This window comes from Podarcis cretensis (genome assembly GCF_951804945.1).
Source record: "Podarcis cretensis genome assembly, chromosome: 1".
Classification (NCBI taxonomy): domain Eukaryota; kingdom Metazoa; phylum Chordata; class Lepidosauria; order Squamata; family Lacertidae; genus Podarcis; species Podarcis cretensis.
The window spans coordinates 116,200,288-116,221,885 of NC_137170.1; the positions used below are offsets into that span (position 1 = coordinate 116,200,288).

The following is a 21,598-nucleotide window of genomic DNA, read 5'->3' on the forward strand; positions in this document are numbered from 1 at the left end:
AGATCCTCACATAGTCAGTCACTGAAACGTTCCATGTTAACTTTCCTGAGCAGCGAAAGGGTACAAATTATGCCCCTGTAAAACCACTGTGCCCGCTCCTTTCTTAGCCTGTAACAAATCTACCTAATAAATGTTTAAACCCATCTTCTCAGTGAACTGTATACAATCTACAGAGAATACTCCTCCCTTCCCATTCCATAAGACATTAATTCACTCATCTTTAAACATATGTAAACTAGTCACATTTCCACATGTCATCTAATGTTCTGTATCGCTCCCAGTCAGCCACCCTCCCTTTTACCTATTTTATAGACAGATACAGTATATGAGTTATGTTGTTAACTCAGTTTTATCTTGTCCTAGAACCAGGAGTGGACCAAAGCATTTTGTTGCCTGCACTGTTAAACTATACAACTTTTAGATTAAATCCAAAGGCAGCCCATGTTCAGTGATATTTTTAATGTTTGATTTTTCATTATGCTTTTATAATTGTTGGAAGCCTCCCAGAGAGCTGGAGCAATGGAGTCAGTTGGCCGGGTTATAAATTGTTGTTGCTGTTGTTGTTGTTATAAATTATTGATGTTGTTGTTGTTGTTGTTGTTGTTAACAGCTCTGGCCTCCCAAGGAAGAGTACAGCCCCAGGGCTCACTCAAGAGGATGCCCTCAGAATTTGGCGCCTGAGGCGATTCCCTCATTTTGCCTCATGGTTGGTCTGGCCGCTCTCTCACCAGGAGGGCCGCTTTAGGGAGATAATACTTGTCTAAAAAGAGGCCAATAAATAAGTAACTGTTTTCAGAGATCAAAACAACCAGTAAGTTGCAACCTTACACCTGGAAATAAGCCCCATGGAACTCACTGGGACTTACTTCTGAGCAGACATGCACAGACTGCACTGTCAAAGTGTCGCCGTTTTCTCTCACGCATGTCAATCTTATCACTTCTTTGATGCCTAGCTCTGTTTCCACCTCCCCTTGTCTCTCTCTCATCCCCCACCCCCACCCCAGCCCAGTGATTTTTCTTTTCTTTTCAGTTATACCTTCACAGCTATACATAACATTAAATCAGACCGCGGCTTTAAGTGCGAAGCTTTAAGCATTTCAAGCATGTAATAAATATTTAAAACAGACGCTAAAACAGGTGCGCTGTGCAATCATGCTTTGTTCCCCTCAGTCTCTCACAAATCCATAGCCTTCCCATTCCTCCCGCAAAAAAGGCAATTTCTCTCGCTGCCTCTTTTGCATCTCTGCGGGGTGTGGGGGCAGCAGGAAGCACAGAAAGCCCCTTTTTACTTTGCTGTTGGTTTTGAACAAAACTTTCGAAAAGGAAGCACCAAAAGTACCAAGTACATTTAAGCAGCAAGTACTATCAGAAAGCATCTTGGAAGAGCATTCCAAAAATGCTTAGATTTGGGGACAAAGGAAGCTCATTGCAACAAGAGCAAGTGGCATTTGCCCGAAATGAATTTTGCCCTTCCACTTACTAGTTGTTCCTAGCACCCATGATTCAAAAATAGAGGTGAGGGAAAGGCACAATACAGTGGTTCATTATAGTAGTAGTAGTAGTAGTAGTAGAAGAAGAAGAAGAAGAAGAAGAAGAAGAAGAAGAAGAAAAAGTAATAGTAGTAGTAGTTATGTTACAGGTTTTGGCCCAATGCATTGTAACAGTCCCCAAAACTCCCAGCAACTAAAAGCCCTTTCAGTCTAGTCACAGATGAACTGAAGTTGCTCACAGTTGTTCCTCAGTAGTGAGAGAGGATGCTCAGCAGCTTATTGTATTTTTCCATGTATAACGCCCCCATGTATAAGACGACCCCTATTTTTTGGGACTCCAAGAGTTGTTGAGCTTTTTTTTGGGGGGGGGGGGGATAGTGATAATCGCTCACCCGCTTGACCAACGCTGCCAATCGCATGCCTTGACAAAACCGCCAATCACCTGCCCAACTGCCGCAGCAGCAGCCAATCACCAGCAGGCCTTGCTGCAGCCACCAATCACCTGCCCAATCGCCGCTGACAATCTCCTGCTCGCGGCTGCCACCAATTGCCACAGATACACTATGCGTTTTTAATAATAAAAAAAATCTTATACACGGAAAAACACTGTAAGTTCTGAAGGCTGTGCATCAGTTAAGATGCTCGAAAAGAGGCAGGACAAGCTCAGCAGTGGCGGCACTTGTGAGGGAAATAGGGACACTTGAAAAGTATTCAGGGAGGCTATGAAGATGGGGTGGTGAGGAGTGTGGTCTGGGGGGGGGGGAGTCCTGAGGGCCAAATATAAAGGTCTAGAGGGCTGCATTTGGCCCTGGGACTGAGGTTCCCCACACCTGCTCTTATACGTTCTGTGAAACACAGTTCTCCTTCGGAGATGATGTGGTGCTTTTAGTGTGAGGGGGTCTCGTGGTCTGTAGCAAAAAGTCCTGCAGGGAAGAATTCAGAGTCCGGACTGCCTACTTGGGTCCTCTAATGCCGGCAGAAATAACAGGTAGGCAAGCTGCACCGGCAGAGCAGGAACACGAAGCCAAAAACCAATGAAAACAAGCGAGCACCAAGTTCTAGCAATGAGCAGAATTCCATCCTTTCGTTTAAAAACAGACAAACACTAAAAAGGGGGGGGGATTTCTTGCCATGTGGGGGCATTAAAGATCAAACTGAAGCTGATGTTGTTTGATTCAATTCCCCATTTCCCTGCAAACCTTAAAATATATGTATATCATGCCTCCAGATCTTTTCTTTTGCAGCGCAGCAGTGGCAAGTGCAACTACCCTTCCTCTTTAAGAAAAAATGGAATCAAGGCAGCCAAGGGAGCGGGGAGAGAGAAGGAAGAGCTGTGTTTATGTCGCTTGTAATCCAAGATGGACTGGTGGCCTTCGGTTGCCTTCGCTCTCTAAGGAGAGATACCAGCTGCCTCATTTCTTCCAAACCCTGCTAATAATGGCTGGGCCAAGCAATTCCAACAGAGAGGAGGAAAAAGAGCTGCCCTTCTATCAGAATAAAAAAAGAGTTTAAAAGACCCACTTTGAAACAAGGACAATAATAGTTGCGTAATCTAGTCTTCTCTGTTTGGCTTTGGTTTTCCGCCTCCCTTTTTGGAAATGCACCTTTTCTTTCCTTAAGCAGAGGAATGCTCATTTCACCTCAAGAAGGAAAACTCAAAACCCCGCCGAAAAACAAGCGGGCCATATAGCTATCAGGTTCATAGGAAGCTGCCCTATATCAGGGGTCAGGCAAGTTGCCATCGCCAGCTGCCCAATCTCCTCACTGCTTGACAAGACAGCACAAGATGACAAGTTGCTGCATGCAGGAAACCTTTAAGTAGTCACTTGGCAAATGGTCACTTGTAAGAAAGGTCAAAGTCAAGTCAGCTGCAGTACATAATCTCACCCACCCACCCCCGGACAGCCAGCAAAGAAGGAAAGTTAGGGGAGGGGAACTCTCCCAGGCACCCGGCAGCACAACTATGACTAATAATTCCTGACGTATCACCATTCTCACATACAAACCTGCCTGGGTTTTGGGTAGAGAGTCTGCATTCTCTGTTAAGGCAGTGTCTGGTGAGCAGGTGTTAACAGGTACAGGTGTACAGGTGCAGTTGTAACACTAAACCATGGCTAAAATAGAGCACTACTGCAACACGCTCCACGTGGGGTTACCTTTGAAGGTGACCTGGAAACTACAACTAATCCAGAATGAGGCAGCTAGACTGGCGACTGGGAGTGGCCTCTGAGACCGTATAACACCAGTCCTGAAAGACCTTCATTGGCTCCCAGTACGTTTCCAAGCACAATTCAAAGTGTTGGTGCTAACCTTTAAACCCTAAATGGCCTCAGCTCTGTAAACCTGAAGGAGCGTCTCCACCTCCATCATTCAGCCCAGACACTGAGGTCCAGCTCTGAGGGCCTTCTGGCGGTTCCCTCACTGCGAGAAGCCAAGTTACAGGGAACCAGGCAGAGGGCCTTCTCGGTAGTGGTGCCCACCCTGTGGAACGCCCTCCCATCAGATGTCAAGGAAATAAACGACTATCTGACTTTCAGAAGACATCTGAAGGCAGCCCTGTTTAGGGAAGTTTTTTATGTTTGATGTTTTATCGTGTTTTTAAGATTCTGTTGGAAGCCGCCCAAAGTGGCTGGGGAAACACAGCCAGATGGGCGGGGTATAAATAATAAATTATTATAAGAAAAGGGAGGTGGGACCATGCCAGAGAAGGGAAGAAAGCAAAGGGAGTCTGGAATCTGCCCATTTGCAAACCATCATTTGCAGTGAGTCAGCATTAAGCCGGCACCACGTAACAATGGAAAATACATGCCTGTCACTATTCAGTGTGAAGACCATCTAACAACAGAGGCACATGGACCACATATTTTTTTTTACATTCATACACCATGCGTGGGAGGCATTTTTTTTTTTTTTTACAGTGATAATGAATGAAAAGGGTCACAATCTGAGCCTTTCAACTTCCCTCACTGCTAATGGCTGCGTTACTTACACAAGGCTAACAGCGCTGCCCACTCTTCTCCTTTCCTCAGGAGTTTCTGACATCTGAGTTACTACCCTTCTCAACTTTTAAGCCCTTCAGGCGACAAAAAAGAAAGCTGCTGTCTACACTTTAGTTTTACAGTTCCATTAAAGGGTGACCTGCAAACAAAAAAGAAGAAAATCATGGGACTTTAGTATCAAGTGCTGAATGAGTATGAAAAGCAGTCAGTCCACTATGAAGGTGAAAATTCAACCATTTGTTCCCTACAATGAAATGAATGAAGGCTAAACATGTTTTTTGCTGATACCATTGACCACAGCATCCTCCTGGAGCATCTCAAGGAGGTGAAGGTAGGCAGCCTTGTGCTTCAGTGGTTTCACTCCTCCATCCAGGACCACTTCAAGAAAGAAGTTATGGAAGGCTACTGCTTAACACCATTGGAGTTGTCTGATGGTGTCGCACAGGGTTCCAGCTTGTCCTCCATCCTATTTAACACATGAAGCTCCTGGGAACTGTCATCAGGAGATCTGGAGTGAAGTGTCATCAATATGCAGATGCCACCCAGCTCCATCTGAAACAGGAAAGGTAGTTCAGGGGTTAATGGTTTGGTGCCTGCAGGCTGTGATAGGCTGGATGGAGGCAAAAAGAAAACCTGAACCTGAATCCTGAAAAGACCTGAATCCTCCAAGTTCTCACATCCAGAGGGTGTAAAGATGGCCTGTCCTGGTGGGGACTCAATCTCCCTGGAAAGAGCAGGTTCACAACTTGTTTCAATTTTGTCCCTGGAGATTCAGGTTGTCAGACCTGAAGTCTTTTTCTAGTGCTGGCTGGTTCATCTATTATGGTACTTTGGGGACAAAGATTGCTTGGCCACAGAATCCCATGCTCTGGTAGCTTCCAGACTGAATTATTGCAATGTGCTCTACATGGGACTACCCTTGAAGATGACTCAGAAAATTCAGCTGCCAGAATTCTGGCCGTGGTTTTCTTTAGAACACATATAACTCAGGTTGTTTTTTTTTTAAAAAAAAAAGCTTAAGTGTTTAAAAGCCCTAAATGGCTCAATCCCCAAATATCTGAAATAGTGCGTCCTTCCTTACAATATTTCTTGTGCAGATAGAATTAACAGTGCAATCTGTAAATATAGATACATTAATGTCTTCATTACTATGGCGCTAAAGGTTCACCCCTTTTGATTTTTTAGCACATAAGAAGTGCTTATTCAGAGGCTAAATATCAGACAAACATCTTCAAAGTACCATTTTTGTGTCTGTTTGCTGCCATTGTTTTCCCTCAAAGTCCTGCTTCAATTCCACTTTTTAAAAAGGTTCTCCATTCTAGAATGAGCTAGCCTGCACAGGACACCAGAGTTTAGGTTACTTACATGTAGAAATGAGTCCCCAAGTCATCCTGCTGCCCCAACTTGTGTGGAGCATTTAAATGGAAAGTGGAGTTTATGCATAAAAATGATTAAAAATCCCTCCATCCTCTTCTTCATGATGAAGAGGGCATGTTTGCAGGCATAATCTCACATTAACTTTCTATAGTTTCTAAGGGATTTGTTACTGTTCCCTGCTGAGTGGAGTGTGTACATGTTTATAAAACAGTGCATATGAATGTGTGTGTGTGTGTGTGTGTGTGTGTGTGTGTATATACACATATACATGCATCTAAAAAATGAATTTCAACAGGAAATATATCCTCCCAATGGGATATATAAAATTGTGTACATATATGTGTGTTTATATATATTTTCATTCTCCCCTTAGTAGGAAAAAAGGGAATAAAATACAGCATTTTCAAAATCCAACACAAAATTTCTTTATGGCCTTAACTACTCAACAGGCAGTCAAACATATTCCTAGCAGACATAAAACACACTTGGAGGGAAAGGGAAGGAAAGAAATATACAAAGTTCCTGGCAGAAATGGTTCCAAAGGACAGGTTCCAAGTATTTATACACGCTCTGTGAAGAAATTGTTAGTTATCATGCCCATGGCAAATTTGCACGGCTTTATATAGACTCTCATCTTGCAAAGAGCTGAAGTGGGTGCCAGGGGAGAGGGGAGAGGAAGAGGCATTCAGGTTAATCTCCTTGCCTGTTTGGTCAAACACCGGGGCCACAGGCTAGTTTTAATTAACTGCCAGCAGAAACAGGCAGAAATGCACACCCCTCCAAAAGTATAAATCAACCAGCACTCCTTCCTCCCTGTGAAAAAAAATTGGGAATTCAGAGTTTCCATTCCAGACACATAGATAGAAGGAGCCAAAGCCAAATTTGCAAACGGGAAAACTTAATGCTTTTCCATGGGCCAGTTTAACACTGAACATGCTAATGGGTGTTTTATTCAGCTGCCATCCGCTGCACCATTCAAACCACAGGGGTGGCTAACTTGTGGCCTTCTTCAGTGTTTCCCAAACACTGCTTTTGGGCTACAGTTCCCATCATCCCTGACCACTGGTCTTGCTAGGTAGGGATGATGGGAGTTGTAGTCCCAAAACAGCTGGAGACCCAAGTTTGGGAAACCCTGCTCTAGATGTTCCTGGACTACAATTCCCATCATTCCTGACCACTGGCCATGATGGATGGTACTGATGGGACTTAAAGTCCAACAGCTTATGTGGGGCCGCTGGTTCCCCATCTAGAAATCGAATCAAAACAGTTCTATTCCACGGTTTATTGTTGTTTATATTTTGAATTAGATATATAGAGGGGCACCAAAATCTTTTTAAGTGTTTAGGGCCTCTTAATCCAGCCCCAAGTTGCCAATACACATTTCTCCTACTGTATTTGAAATCTTGGGCAATAGGCAGCTAGCAAATTGGATGCCCAACTGCACTGCGATGGGCAGAAGGATCTGTGGCTGCCTTTTGCACTTCACTTTCTTATTAGTGTCAACATTTTGCTTTTTTTCCCTTTGCAGCACACATAACACCCTTTATCTCTCCCCTTTTTGACCCCCCCTGCGGTTTAACGGATAAGACCCTCATTTGTCAGCACTCAACGGTAACAAATGCATCATAGGGAATAGCTGTGGCATGTAGGATGTGGCCATCTGCCATTGCAACAGGAGGGCAACGTGCTCCCCCATCTTTTCGTCCGGGGACTCCTAAATCATGCAAATTGCCTCACCACGTGCGGCTGCAGATGGATGGGGGCTATTAAGCTGGGGCTCCCCCAAAATGCGACATGCCCACATTTATCAAACAGCCAAGAATGCAGAGGCTGGAAGAGAAGTGGTAACATTTCCCCAACACTTGTGAAGTTCAGTCAAACGGAACCACAATTAATGGAGTGTAACTATGACACAAGTCGACATGTGGGACTCAGCAGAGCAGTGTCTATGGGAAGGCGGGTCCCTCCAGAGGCATTCGCTGCTTTCCACAATGCAAAGCAAGACCGGTTGGGTGGTGCGCAAGTGTAAAATGCATTCTTCAAATGAGAAATTACAGGCAGAGGGATCCGCTTTAATCATCTCGGCTTTGAGGGGTGGCAAGGTGGTGGAATTGCAGTAATTTTCCAAGATGAATGCAAGAGGGCCGCATCCTGCTTATCCCCATAGGCAACAACTTCCCCCTCCCCCGCCAAAAAAATACAACACCCCAAAATAACCTACGCTAAATGACCAAGTGCTACAACTGCAGCAGGAGACAATTCGGCAAGACAACATGAAATTCTTAGGCGCAGGGTTGGTTTGCATTTGAAACATTTTCAAAATATTGTTTTAGCTGGGCGTAATAGACCACTGTAAGATCTGACACACAGCAAACACAGAGCTTCAATTAAGCAGCTGGCAGGCAGCCAGGCACAGATAAAAAGGCCCAGCCTGTCACTCGCTAGACAATATATATGGCTATTTTGGCAGTCCAAATTGAATGTGATAATTGAGCCATGACGTATTAAAAAGACACATGCTTTCGGAGGAAAGTGTTCTGGAGCTCTCAAAAACTAGATGGCACTTTTCAAACCAAGGCGCGGCGGGACTGAGAAAGGATGCTGAAATCATGATGCAATTCAGCTGGCCGTGTTTCAGTCTCCCAAAGCTACTCTTCATCTAAACAACAAAAACTGGGACTTGGCTGCCGGGGTGTGTGTGTGTGTGTGTGTGTGTGTGTGTGTGATGCAGAGATGGAAAACCTCAGCTTTTCTGCCTCTCTATATTAGCCCTCACAACTCCCCCTCACAAAGACTCCCCCTCCTTCACTGGCACAGATTCACACGTCAGTGTTTTTGACTATACAGTGGTACCTCGGGATGCGAACAGGATCCATTCCGGAGCCCCGCTCGCATCCCGAATGGAACACAAGACGTGACAGCGCATCTGCATGTGCGGGTCACGTTTTGCCTCTTCCGCGCATGCATGTGATGTCATTTTCAGCGTCTGCATCTGCGCATGCGCGAGCAGCAAGTAACGCGCTCCATTACTTCCAGGTTGCCACGGAACGCAACCCGAAAGCGCTCAACCTGAAGCACATTCAACCCGAGGTATGACTGTACAGCGGTACCTTGGGTTACAGACACTTCAGGTTACATACGCTTCAGGTTACAGACTCTGCTAACCCAGAAATATTACCTCGGGTTAACTTTGCTTCAGGATGAGAACAGAAATTGTGCAGTGGCGGCACAGCAACAGCAGGAGGCTCCATTAGCTAAAGTGGTGCTTCAGATTAAGAACAGTTTCAGGTTAAGAACGGACCTCCAGAACGAATTAAGTTCTTAACCTGAGGTACCACTGTACTTAATTTTACTTTCATTTGTCTGGAATGGCAGACGACTAGCCTGCTGTGTAAAGGTAACAAGTATATTCCTTGTTCTTCCCAACTTTGCTTCCGGCTCGGCCCATGTGGCCCTCGGAACAGTGTTCAAAATTAGCCAGGCGCCAGGCACATTTTGCAGCTGGCTGTTGGCCACTTGCGACCAAGTGAAGATATGTGGGTGCCAGGTTAGCACCTGACATCTCTACCACTTGGAGGTGAATGCCTGGGGATCCTTCGATCTTGCCCATTTTCACACACTAATACCCCGTCCTGTAGAATTCTATCTCTTATATTTCATCTGCACAATTGGAATGAATTTCAGGAACCAAAACGCTTTTATTGTGCGGCTTGAGCAGGAGCGGTGAAAAATGTTATAGCTAACTGTTGTCGCTTGTCTTCACTTGCCCCACTCCACGGCCCTGCTCACGGTTGTGAAGAATATTTTAAGTTGTGAATGGCCTGTGTCGCCATTACAAAACAGAGGTAGGAATAGGCTAATATATGTGTGGACTGTTCATAGATAAGGTGACTTTTCTTCTTCAAGTTCTCAGGAGCTCTAAACCTAGCTCAAGGTTGTCCTCTGAACTAGTCAGATGTTTAACTGATAATCAATCACAGTCAGTCCATCATTTAAAAAATGAGAATTGCCCCCAAATAGCAACTAGACATTCCGTTTTGGCAACTTTAAGCTTGGCTTAAGGAGCCACTGGGACACGGGTGGCGCTGTGGATTAAACCACAGAGCCTAGGACTTGCCAATCAGAAGGTCGGCGGTTCGAATCCCCGCGACGGGGTGAGCTCCCGTTGCTCGGTCCCTGCTCCTGCTAACCTAGCAGTTCGAAAGCGTGTCAAAGTGCAAGTAGATAAATAGGTACCGCTCCGGGGGTAAACGGTGTTTTCGTGCACTGCTCTGGTTTGCCAGAAGCGGCTTAGTCATGCTGACCACATGACCCGGAAGCTGTACGCCGGCTCCCTCGGCCAATAAAGCGAGATGAGTGCCACAACCCGAGTCGGTCACGACTGGACCTAATGGTCAGGGGTCCCTTTACCTTTACGGAGCCATTTGACACCTAGCTTATATATCTGAGTTTCTAACCTTCAAAGGTTCCTCAGAAAGGAAAGCGGCCCTGGCTCCCCAGCCCTGGAACCTCCTGAGCTCCTCACAGAATAAGGGCTTAGGATTCTTCATGGCTGGCTTAGCTGCGCTCATAAAGAAACTGCATTCCCACATGCACTCTATTTATTTTGAGGATTCACCTTAAAACAACCCAGCGGCTTGCACAGAGAATACATATATCACCAAAGTCGGCGTTGAGAAAACAGATGCAAAACACCACCTGGCTTTTATTTGGTATGCTGTCCTGGCAGAGCACCGCCGTCTCCCTGCGTGGTTTTCATTAAATAATGCAAGGATACAATAATGAAGAAATGCGCTAGAAAAACACAGGGCTTTTAAGTTAACACCAAACAGTTACGCAAAGACTCTGCGTTGCTGCCATTAGTCAAATTTGTCTGCTGAGGTGGATTAGTTTCCTTCTGGAATAAGAAGTGCGGGAGAGGCTGGCGCTCACATCCCAATAGGCAATTTAATAAAAAAATAGGCTATAAAAGGACAGTGTGTTAGCTATGGGAAAGTAACAGTGAGTGTGTGGGGTGAATAATTCTGTGAATCAAGAAGGCGCAAAGCAACCATGTAAGAATATAAGAAAAGCCAGGGGTTTTTTTGAGCAGGAACTGAGTTCTTTTACCTTTTCAAAGTTCTTTTTTGGGGGGGTCCGAGGTGGGGAGGACTGGAATACACCCAACGCCTGAGCCAAAAATCCACCTATATCTGTAATCAATAAAGTTGTGGCCATTTCTAATCCAGATCATTGTCTGCTTGAGTTTATTCATCACAGCTTACATTTAGCCACTACAAGGGGTGTGGGTGTTTGGCAGTGAGACTGGGCCCACAATAAGCAAGCAAACAAACAAACAAACAAGCAACTTCGTGGTGAGTTCCCCCACCTTTTTGTCCAGGAAAAAAAAAGCCCTCAGGCATCAGGCATCAGGTCCATCTGATCCGACACTCTAGTAGCTAACCAGATGCCCACCAGAAGGACCTGCAAACAACAGCCTTCTGCTCACATGCAATGGCCCAGAAACTGACATTGACAGGCAATACTGCCTGGGACAGCAGAGGCAGAAGATGGCTATTGTGGCTAAGAGCCATCGAGGGGGCAGCTGATGCAATGAAGCCACCAAACCACGGGGCAACTACACTGGCTCAATTGACTGCTCCGATGTGTTGTGGGCATGCAGGACAGCCTCTTCACGCAGCCCGCCCTCTTCCAGAAAAGGTGCCAAAGTTGTCCGTGATCTGTCACAGCGTTCAAATGACATTTTAAAATGCCAGGCTGCCTGGGCACCATATCCTCCAAAACAGTCACAGACCGTTTTTTTCCATGTGTGGCCACACTGAGACCATGACCCTGCAACCGAGGTGGGGGCTCTCAATTAAAATTTGCTAAAAGGCTAGAATAAAAATCCCAGTTTAGCTCTTGAAACTATGTCTAACAGCACTGTCCCAAAAACATATTACTCATCTGCTGCCATGTATATCTTCTGCCAACAATAAGTGCAGGTATGAACACTGCCGTTGAAAGGTTGCATTCTTCAGGATGCTAGCTTTTGTGTCCTGTTCCTCATGCTGTCTGGGGCTGCTGGGAGTTGTAGTTCAATCCACCGGGAGGGCACCAGGTTGGCAAAGGCTAGTGTAGGCACCCCTGAGTTACAAAGGTATCAGATGGGTTCCCACGCTCCTAACATGGTGCTGCCACATTTGCACAAACCTGATTATTTTCTGCAAGGATTAAACAAAGACTGGATAGCTCAGCTGGTTAAGAGCTTGATGCTCGGAACACCAAGGTTGCAGGTTCAATCCCTGAATGGGATGGCTGCATATTCCTTCATTGAAAGGGGTTGGGCTACATGATCGTCGGGGTCCCTTCCAACTCTGCAATTCTATTATTCTATGACATACACACAAATGCATGTTCAGGAAAGCACACTTGTTGATAAGGAGGCCATCCGTCTGTGATGCTTTCTAAGATTAACGTCACTAAACTGGAACAGCTAACAACATATGGAAGCACAAAGCAGCAGCACACAGAGAAACCATGGCAAAGCTATTTATTTTCTTGGCATCTGAGTCTACACGAGGTTGCTAAAAAACACAAATACACAAAGCAGTGTCTTCCACTGTCAGCAAAGGACAAAGGCATCCAAATCCAAACACTGGGGCCAGTCTAAAGCAAAGCTCAGAGGGGAGGGGAAATTTTATTTCTGCGTGTCATTCCTTGGTCTCCCCAAGGAAACGGCAAGCTCAGAACTGCTGGAATTTAAACAACAGCTGGGGGAAAGAGGTAGGGCAGAGGACACCTTCAAATTGGGACGTAGAAACTGAAGCAACTGCATCCAGGGCCCACAACATTAACGGGAAAGGGCCGAGATTTTATTAGGAATTTGTGGAAGCGAAAACAAGGGCTCAATAGGAACCAGGAAGCATACGACTTGCGGGTGATAATAATTTGAATTCCTCTCCTCTCCAGACAGAGACTCTAAAGTTGGTGAAGGGTGTGTTCATTCTCGCAGCGAGGGGGCGTTCCGAAAGAGCACCAGGGGAATGGCACACTTTCCACAGAAAACTAGGAACGAAAGCGTGGCTGCAAAAGAGCTGTGCAGCTGCTGCGAGAGGACGGAGAGCTGGGAAAGGCTGCTGACATTATTGCCTATTTGCGTCGTGCCCTTGCTGTGCCACTTCCACTTCGCCGCTGAAGCACTCCCAGTCAATATTTCAGCCCATTCAGAACGGGAGCACCAAGCACTTCGCTCGGCATCCCTTCCTTCTCCAGAAACAGTTGTGAGTGCTAACCAGTTTTAGAAACTCAGGCGTATAAGCTGGGCGCCGAATGGCTCCTTGAACCAGGGTTGCAGTCACCAAAACGATACGCCTGCTTGCCGTTTTGGGGGTTCAAACATCGTACTTTTCGGTACATCTTTTTGCTTCCTGAAATTCCCTCTGATGGTGCAGATAAAATATAATGGATGGAATTCTACGGGATCTGTTGCTAGTGTGTGAAAACAGTCAAGATCCGAGGATCCACAGGCATGCACCTCCAGATGGTGGAGACGTCTTGGATCACAGAATTGTAGAGTTGCTACAATTGAAAGTTGCTTGAACCTGAGGATCAATTAGTCCAACCCCCTGCAAAGCAGCTGTCCCACATGGGGATTGAACCTGCAACCTTGGTATTACCAGCACCATGCTCTAATCAATTGAGCTATCCAGCAGTCTGCTATCCATCCTGGCGCCCAGGCATCTTCACTTGGTCACAGGAGGCAAACTTCAAACGCTGGTGTTAACGCAACCGCTAGGAAGTGAGATCTCTTACACAGTTTCATCTGTAGACAACAGACCGCCCATTCATTTGCAAACTCTTGCGGGAAAGAAATAAGGGGTTTCATTGGTAAATTGACCGGCACTTAACTAACAGGGCTGAGGACAATTGAAGGTGTGGGACTCTTGAAGAGATGACCTCTCAACAGGCTGCATAGGCTGACTTCTTTTTCCCTGTTCAGAACTTGGCGAAAAAGCAATGATTTCTTTCTCTTAAGAGTAAAAAGAAAAAAGAAAAAGCCAAGGGCCACATCTCCTTCTGGGCAATGTCCCAAAGGCCAGGTGAGCAGGACCAGGAGGGAAGCGAGGGTAGCAATAAAAAATGTACATTTGGCTGGTTTCCACAGAGTCTCACACACTCTAACCTCCATACAGGCAAGCAAGAGGCGTTATCAAAGTTCAAGGGCACATTCTAGTCAGGTAAAAACTCTCAAGGAGGATGTGAAGTTAAGGTAGGTAAAGGGACATGGCTGAAGACGGAATGTGGCCTAGGGAGAGTCCCCAAGAACCAGACAGATAGTCCTGGAAGGCTCCTGGACGTAAAATTCATATATATGTTGTCCTATTATACAGATAGGGAAGACTGAGGCTCAGAGATGAGCAAAGCTAGTTAGCAAATCAAATATCTGAGAATTCTTCAGAGTCAATTGTGCCTCTACAGGTGGAACAGCAAAATATTATAATCAAATGCACTGTTCATTCTTTGCATGCTCTGCCATGCTGTTTCTGCCCCCTTCCACTGCCCTCCAGTCATCCACTCTAGGTCTGCCCAGAGAAGCAAGCCACTATATCTCTCCGTCTCAGATTCCCCTCCCCGGTTTTACAAGGTAATAAAATTGGTCCACCTTACAGAGTTCTCAAACCTTCTATCCCAGAGCCCCCTTGACTTAGGCAAAAATTACTGAGGCGCACCAGTCCAAATATGGTAGTCAGGTGCAAGGCACAGTCACATGCCAGTGGCTGGCATCGTTTTCTACTGAAACCTAACCCGCCTTTGGAAATTGCTAAATTCTTTGCCATGGCACTTTCCTTTTGGCAAAGCGCTCTCCACAGCTCAGCTTTTGCAGAGTACAGATATTGGCTCTGGGGGTTTTGTGACTCAGCCTCCCCGTTTTAGGCAGAATTCAATGACTCAGAGTCAGTGGAGAAGGCTTTTCGCTGCGCAATTCCCCTCAACGTGTGTCTCAACGTATTTTTACCCATCTCCTGTAATTTCTTCTCCCGTTCTTCTTTCGTACCTGACTTACAGACACACACACATGCAGGAAAATTGCCAGTTTATTTCATCCCCGGTCCTTTTCTATTCACTTCTTCCTCCTAGAACCAGTTTCTTCTCTTATCCCCTCCCTTTCTCTTCCTTCCTTATTTACATAGTAACATCTGCTTACCACTTTTTCTTCTCTGTTTCTGACTTCCTCAACACCAGCTTTGGCAAGGAGCTGCTGGTGTTGGCACTGGCCCAACCAAAATGCTACGGCGATGGCATAGCTAGCGCACAGGGCAGGCTGTGGCACTGAGGCCTACCTGAAAGTGCTCCAAGGCCTATAGGCAATGTCCTGGCACACCGCATGAGTAAAAACGCGGTAAAGATTATATAGCGCTAATTGCGCACAAGGCCTCTTCCCAGCGCTAAAGCGCTATAACAATAAAACATTATTTCTGAGTCCATCTGCCTCCCCCTTGCCTAATGCTCAGCCTGTCTGCGAACGCGTTTGTCAGCCGCTGCCGTAAAAAATGATTATGTAAGACTACTGCTATTACTGCAAATTCAACATCTATTTTGGCTTAAATATAACTTAACAGCTAGAGAAACAAGGCACTGCATCAGCCTAATTCTGCATTACAATTCTGCCTTAAGGTGATACAAGTAAACTGCAATCCTTTAATGCTTTAATATCAAACATTTTCCAACCTTCTGCCGACTGAAACAGCATGAAGCATAAACAATTTAAGGCAGGAGTCTTCCCTCCCCCTCTCTTTGGTTAGGTATATACCCACGTTCTCTACTTTTGACATAAAACCCCAGTCTTTTTTCAATGGAGTTACAGTGGTGCCCCGCAAGACGAACGCCTCGCAAGACGGAAAACCCGCTAGACGAAAGGGTTTTCCGTTTTGGAGGCGCTTCGCAAAACGAATATCCCTATGGGCTTGCTTCGCAAGACGAAAATGTCTTGCGAGTTCCTGCGGGTTTTTTCCCCTTCCCCCCCCCTTTTCCTAAGCCGCTAAGCCGCTCATCAGCTGATCCGCTGATAAGCCGCTTAACAGCTGATCGCTAAAAGCCGCTAAACCGCTAATAGCGCTAATCCGCTAAGCTGTCAATGGGCTTGCTTCGCAAGACGAAAAAACCACTATACGAAGAGCCTCACGGAACGGATTAATTTCGTCTTGCGAGGCACCACTGTATATTTATTTGGCACTGTAGACCAGAGCTTTCCAAACTTTCCATGTTGGCAACTCGTTTTTTAGACATGCATCATTTCGTGACACAGTAATTCAGTTTTACTAGCAACCCAGAGGTTCAGCTAACCCCTTTCCAGCCCTGGGAGGAGCGAAGGAGTGTTCGCGCGACACACCTACACGCTGTAGCCAACACAGTGTTGCGACACACAGTTTGGAAAGCTCTGCTATAGACAGCAGGGGAAAGGCATGTGATAAATTATTTTAATATCTAATTTAAATAAATGATGGGAGAAATAAGCTCATGGTATCTAACACAAAAGTCTGTCCTGACGTTAACATGTTTGTATCGCAGGCTAGTCTTCATTGCTCATATCTACTCTATTAGCCTCAAAGCAAAGGGAGATGTTTGGTCTTCCAAGTCTAATGACATCAACTGGAAACAAGCCAGGGGCGAGTAAAAATTGCCCCCAGATATCCAGTGTGGAATAGGTTTCCCCTCTATCCCTTTCTATCCCACTGGAGAGCCAGTGTGGTGTAGTGGTTAAGAGCGGTAGACTCGTAATCTGGTGAACAGGGTTCGCTTCCCTGCTCCTCCACATGCAGCTGCTGGGTGACCTTGGGCTAGTCACACTTCTCTGAAGTCTCTCAGCCCCACTCACCTCACAGAGTGTTTGTTGTGGGGGAGGAAGGGAAAGGAGAATGTTGGCTGCTTTGAGACTCCTTCGGGTAGTGATAAAGCGGGATATCAAATCCAAACTCTTCTTCTCTTCTTCTTCTTTCCCCAGCTATCAAAAGCTATATACAAGCAAGTGACTAGTAAAAAGAAATATGTGGACTAATAATTTTAATGGACTTGTTTACGAGGTAGCAGCTTCCTTACACCAACATTCAGTCCTGGACTTACAACTCAGGCAAGTTCAAACTCTTTACCTGGAGTGAATCCTTTCCATTGACCCCTCAGCCAGGGATTGCTGAGTGTCTACCATGGAATCCTTCATTGCATTTAGCATAAGAAGAGCCTTGCCGATTGGGTCAGTGGCCCATCTAGTCAAGAATTCTTAGGGACCTTGCCATATTTCAAAAAGAGAAAATCTGGAGGAAATCCACCAAATTCTAGGGTTGCCATGCATCCAGATTTTCCCGGACATGAAAGCGATTCCCACCCAGACACTGTTTCCGACGGCTGAATCCCAGCTGTGTCCAGGAAATTCTGGAGGTATGGCAACCCTAAGCATACTGCTCTCGCAGAAGCCAACCGGATGCCCATGGGAAGCCTGCAAACAGGACCTAAGCACAACAACACTCTCCTCACCTGTAGCTTCCAACCACTGCATTCTGCTTCCAGCAAGTGAAGATAGCATGGCTAGTTATCCTCTGGGAATGTTCCTGAGTCCCCTTTAAAACCATCCAAGTTGGCAGTCACCGCTGCCTCTTATCCGAATGAATCCCATAGTTTAACTATGTGCCTTGTGAATAAGTACTTTTGTCTGTACTGAATCTTCCAACATTCAGCTTCACTAAACTAATAGGATGCCCATGAGTTGTGTTGGTCTAATATACATAATTGTGTCTGCAACAGTGTTCAAAATTAGCCAGGCGCCAGGCACGTTTTGCGACTGGCGCAGGTCCAATTGCGACCAACTGCGGAGATCTCTGGATAACAAGAGGTCACTTAAGAAAAAGATCTGAAATATTGTCACTGAAGCTTCAATTTGTTTTATTCCGGATTGTTTTGTTTGATGTTTTAATGTGTAGCAAAACGCTTTGAGATATGTTCTTTAAAATACAAAGCGGTATAGAAACAACAACAACAACAACAGTCCACAGCAAAACAAAAACGGTGCCTAGGCATTCCACTGTGGCGACCGTAATCCAGGTTTAAGGCTCCATTTGGCGATTTTATATATATATATATATATATATATATATATATATATATATGTTTGTCACGCTGGTTCTGGAGAATCCTGACAAAAGTCACTTGCATTCCGGGGTTGCAGGACTGCCATTCCTGCCCTAATAAACTCCCAAGGAGCCTCTTGTTCCCTGTGTGGTGAAGTGTAGTGTAATGTTAGTGTGCTGTCGAGAGTGTTGGGAGCAGAAATTGGGAAAGCAAGGTTCAACTCTCCACCCGGCCATGAAGCTCACTGGGTGACCTTTGGCCAGTCACTGTTCTCTCGGGGCAACCTATCTCACAAGGTTCTTGTGGGGATGAAATGAGGGGGAGATCCACATACACCACCTTGGGGGAAATGGGAAGACAAATGTGATAAATAGCTATATAAGCAAACAGTTTTATCTACTGAAAGAAAGAAATCTAGGGAGTTTTAAAAATGCTAAATGCTCAAATCCTACAGATATATATCACTTGAATGTGTGTGTGTGTGTGTGTGTGAGAGAGAGAGAGAGAGAGAGAGAGAGAGATTGAGATTACAGTGGTACCTTGGGTTAAGTACTTAATTTGTTCTGGAGGTCTGTACTTAACCTGAAACTGTTCTTAACCTGAAGCACCACTTTAGCTAATGGGGCCTCCTGCTGCCGCTGCGCCGCCAGAGCACAATTTCTGTTCTTATCCTGAAGCAAAGTTCTTAACCTGAAGCACTATTTCTAGGTTAGCGGAGTGTGTAACCTGAAGCGTATGTAACCTGAAGCGTATGTAACCCGAGGTACCACTGTACCCGAGATTCATTCAGATAGGATGAAGTGAACACTCTTTGGGCATATTGTGTAGCAGAAATTCATCAGGCAAGGAGCAAATCTCAAAAGCTGCTGCTACTTTGTCTCTTCCGTTGCGTGGTTTCGTTTTCAGTTTATTTAAAAAAGTTGGTGGGGGAAAATGTTCACGTGCCTATGTGCGTGTACAAACAGAGTGGAGGAGACTTGCCCTACTCTCTGGCAGAAAACACTTCCTGTAGTTACCGCTTGCTGTTACGCTTTACAACATTCCAAGTCAAGCTCATTGCCCGAGGAAAACGGCCTTCCCCTCCCCACCTGGTCTGCCCAACCCTTTGATAACAGACACGACACACCAGACTCCCAAGCCAGTGGTTCTGTTGCCGTCTTGCAAAACACTCCATTTGCCCGGCTGCAAGCTAGAGGGTATGCATATATACACACACACACACAAACACACACACACCTATATACAAAGACAGACACACCACTATCTGATTCCGCACCCAAGGGATTGAGCACCCTTTTCTCTTTGCCCGGGGATTTCATTTCAGCAACAAAGACCTCGTCGCCACTATCCCTTTGGAGCAGAATAAAGCTGCAAATCAGTCAAGCAAGGCCAGGGTGCAGGGAGCTCCCTCCAAATAAATCATTGGTGTGCTCATGAGCTTTGGTGTACCTATCCTAGCCTTTGCTCTATGAATGTTAGTCTCCAATGAGATGGAGGCTGGGAAGGGCGGAGGGGAGAGGGGAGAGGGGAGAGGGGAGAGAGAGAGAGAGAGAGAGAGAGAGAGAGAACGAGAACCAGCTGATCATCATCCACAAGGCTATTTGTTTCCAAGCGCGAGCCAACTGTAGAGACATCCATTCTTCCCCTTCTTTCTTGCTGTTACAGGGATTCATGCTTCTAATAATCTACCGCCCCAACGTATTTTAACTCCAGACTCAGCAAACAAAGAGATACGTCTCATTTTCCATCATATGTACCATGGGTTGCAAGGAAGAGATCAAGGCACTGGGGGCAGCGGGATATGAAGTCAAAAGCCCGTTGCAAACGCATGGAAGAATAATTTTATTTGGATAGCTAGTCAGCTTGTAAATTAATCTGCCTGGGGAAAAGAAAATCCAGCGAGGAATGCCCTTTAAATCCAACGGATTCCCCGGGAAGTGTTTAACTGTTTCTTTCATTCTCAGTGATTTCGAGGGGACTCAAGCAAGCCTAACTCTGACTAACTATGCTAGATAAGGATGACCATTTTTCACAGACGTCAGGAAGAAAGTATGAAGCTATCGTTGCTCAATACCACACTGTAACTGAACCTAAATGCATACAGCTGAAGCACATCTTCCCCTGTTTAACTCTGCCTCTGATTCCCTTTCCTTCATCTCTAGACTGTTAAACCCCTTGAACTCTGTAAAGTGGCTTCTACACAGATGGCACTACAAAGATATTTAATTACCATCCTGTATAAAAAGATAAAGTGATCCCTGACCATTAGGTCCAGTCGTGGTCGACTCTGGGGTTGCAGCGCTCATCTCGCTTAATTGGCCGAGGGAGCTGGCGTACAGCTTCCGGGTCATGTGGCCAGCATGACTAAGCAACTTCTGGCGAACCAGAGCAGTGCACAGAAACACTGTTTACCTTCCCACCGGAGCGGTACCTATTTATCTACTTGCACTTTGACGTGCTTTTGAACTGCTAGGTGGGCAGGAGCAGGGACCAAGCAACGGGAGCTCACCCCGTCGTGGGGATTCAAACTGCCGACCTTCTGATCGGCAAGTCCTAGGCTCTGTGGTTTAACCCACAGCGCCACCCGCGTCCCTACCATCCTATATACACATGCACAAATGTTCATTTTTGTTCAGAGTGCTGCAGAAACACGCAGATCTGCTTAATCAGAGGCCACAGCCAAGATAGAAAACGTGCAGAAACAGGTTTGCCCCAAAGCCACAGGAGAGTTCACAAGTTACATGCAACAAGTGTCCAATCTGTGTACGCAAATAGTTGAGCTGTACACTCACATATGTGGGATACGCGGGTGGCACTGTGGTCTAAACCACTGAGCCTCTTGGGCTTGCCGATCAGAAGGTCAGCGGTTCGAATCCCCATGACGGAGTGAGCTCCCGTTGCTCTGTCCCTGCTCCTGCCAACCTAGCAGTTTGAAAGAATGCCAGTGCAAGTAGATAAAGAGGTACCGCTCTGGCGGAAAGGTAAACAGCGTTTCCGTGCGCTGCTCTGGTTTTGCCAGAAGCGGCTTAGTCATGCTGGCCACATGACCTCGAAAAACTGTCTGCAGACGAAACGCCGGCTCCCTCGGCCTGTAAACCGAGATCAGCGCCGCAACCCCAGAGTCGTCTGCGACTGGACTTAACGGTCAGGGGTCCTTTACCTTTACCATTTTACACTCATATAGCTATTCACATGTAACATTCAATGAGTTTACAGTTTAGGCTTGTTCGCACTGAAGCTGTCTCTACACATGTACAAGTATTTGTGTGGGGAAAGTATACACTTGCTGATCTGCACAGCTCAACCATCTTGTATGCAGGTAAACTTGTGCAAAAGACATAGACCAATGAATATAAAACTTAAGACAATGATTACTGCACACCAGAACTGAAACACATGTACAAGACACATCCTGTATACTGAATTCCATGCAACAATTATTTATTAAAGCACAGTCCCAAACCTATTTACCCAGGAATAAGCGCCATTGAAGTCAGTGAGATTTGCTTCTAAATAGGCATTTATAGACTTCAGCTGCAAGGTGCACAGCTAACCAGTATGGGGAGGATTTTTGCACAGTCTGGTTTTACATATGAAAGATAGAAGTCAATCAATCTTGAAGTGAAATGG

At 45.8% G+C, this 21,598-nt stretch overlaps 1 protein-coding gene across 4 annotated transcripts in view; it reads right to left on the reverse strand.

The window, feature by feature from the left end:
* The window catches only part of UBE2E3 (ubiquitin conjugating enzyme E2 E3), a 94,036-nt gene that overhangs the window by 48,006 nt on the left and 24,432 nt on the right, over positions 1-21,598 (reverse strand). Inside the window, exon 4 of one of the 4 annotated variants that reach the window (XM_079983003.1) lies at positions 4,375-4,628. The exons of the other annotated variants lie outside the window; for them this stretch is intronic. Within the exon in view, the coding sequence (XP_079839129.1) occupies positions 4,550-4,628 (79 nt within the window). The 3' untranslated portion in view covers positions 4,375-4,549. Of the gene's footprint in view, positions 1-4,374; positions 4,629-21,598 lie in introns of those variants that run through there. 4 annotated transcript variants of the gene reach the window in all.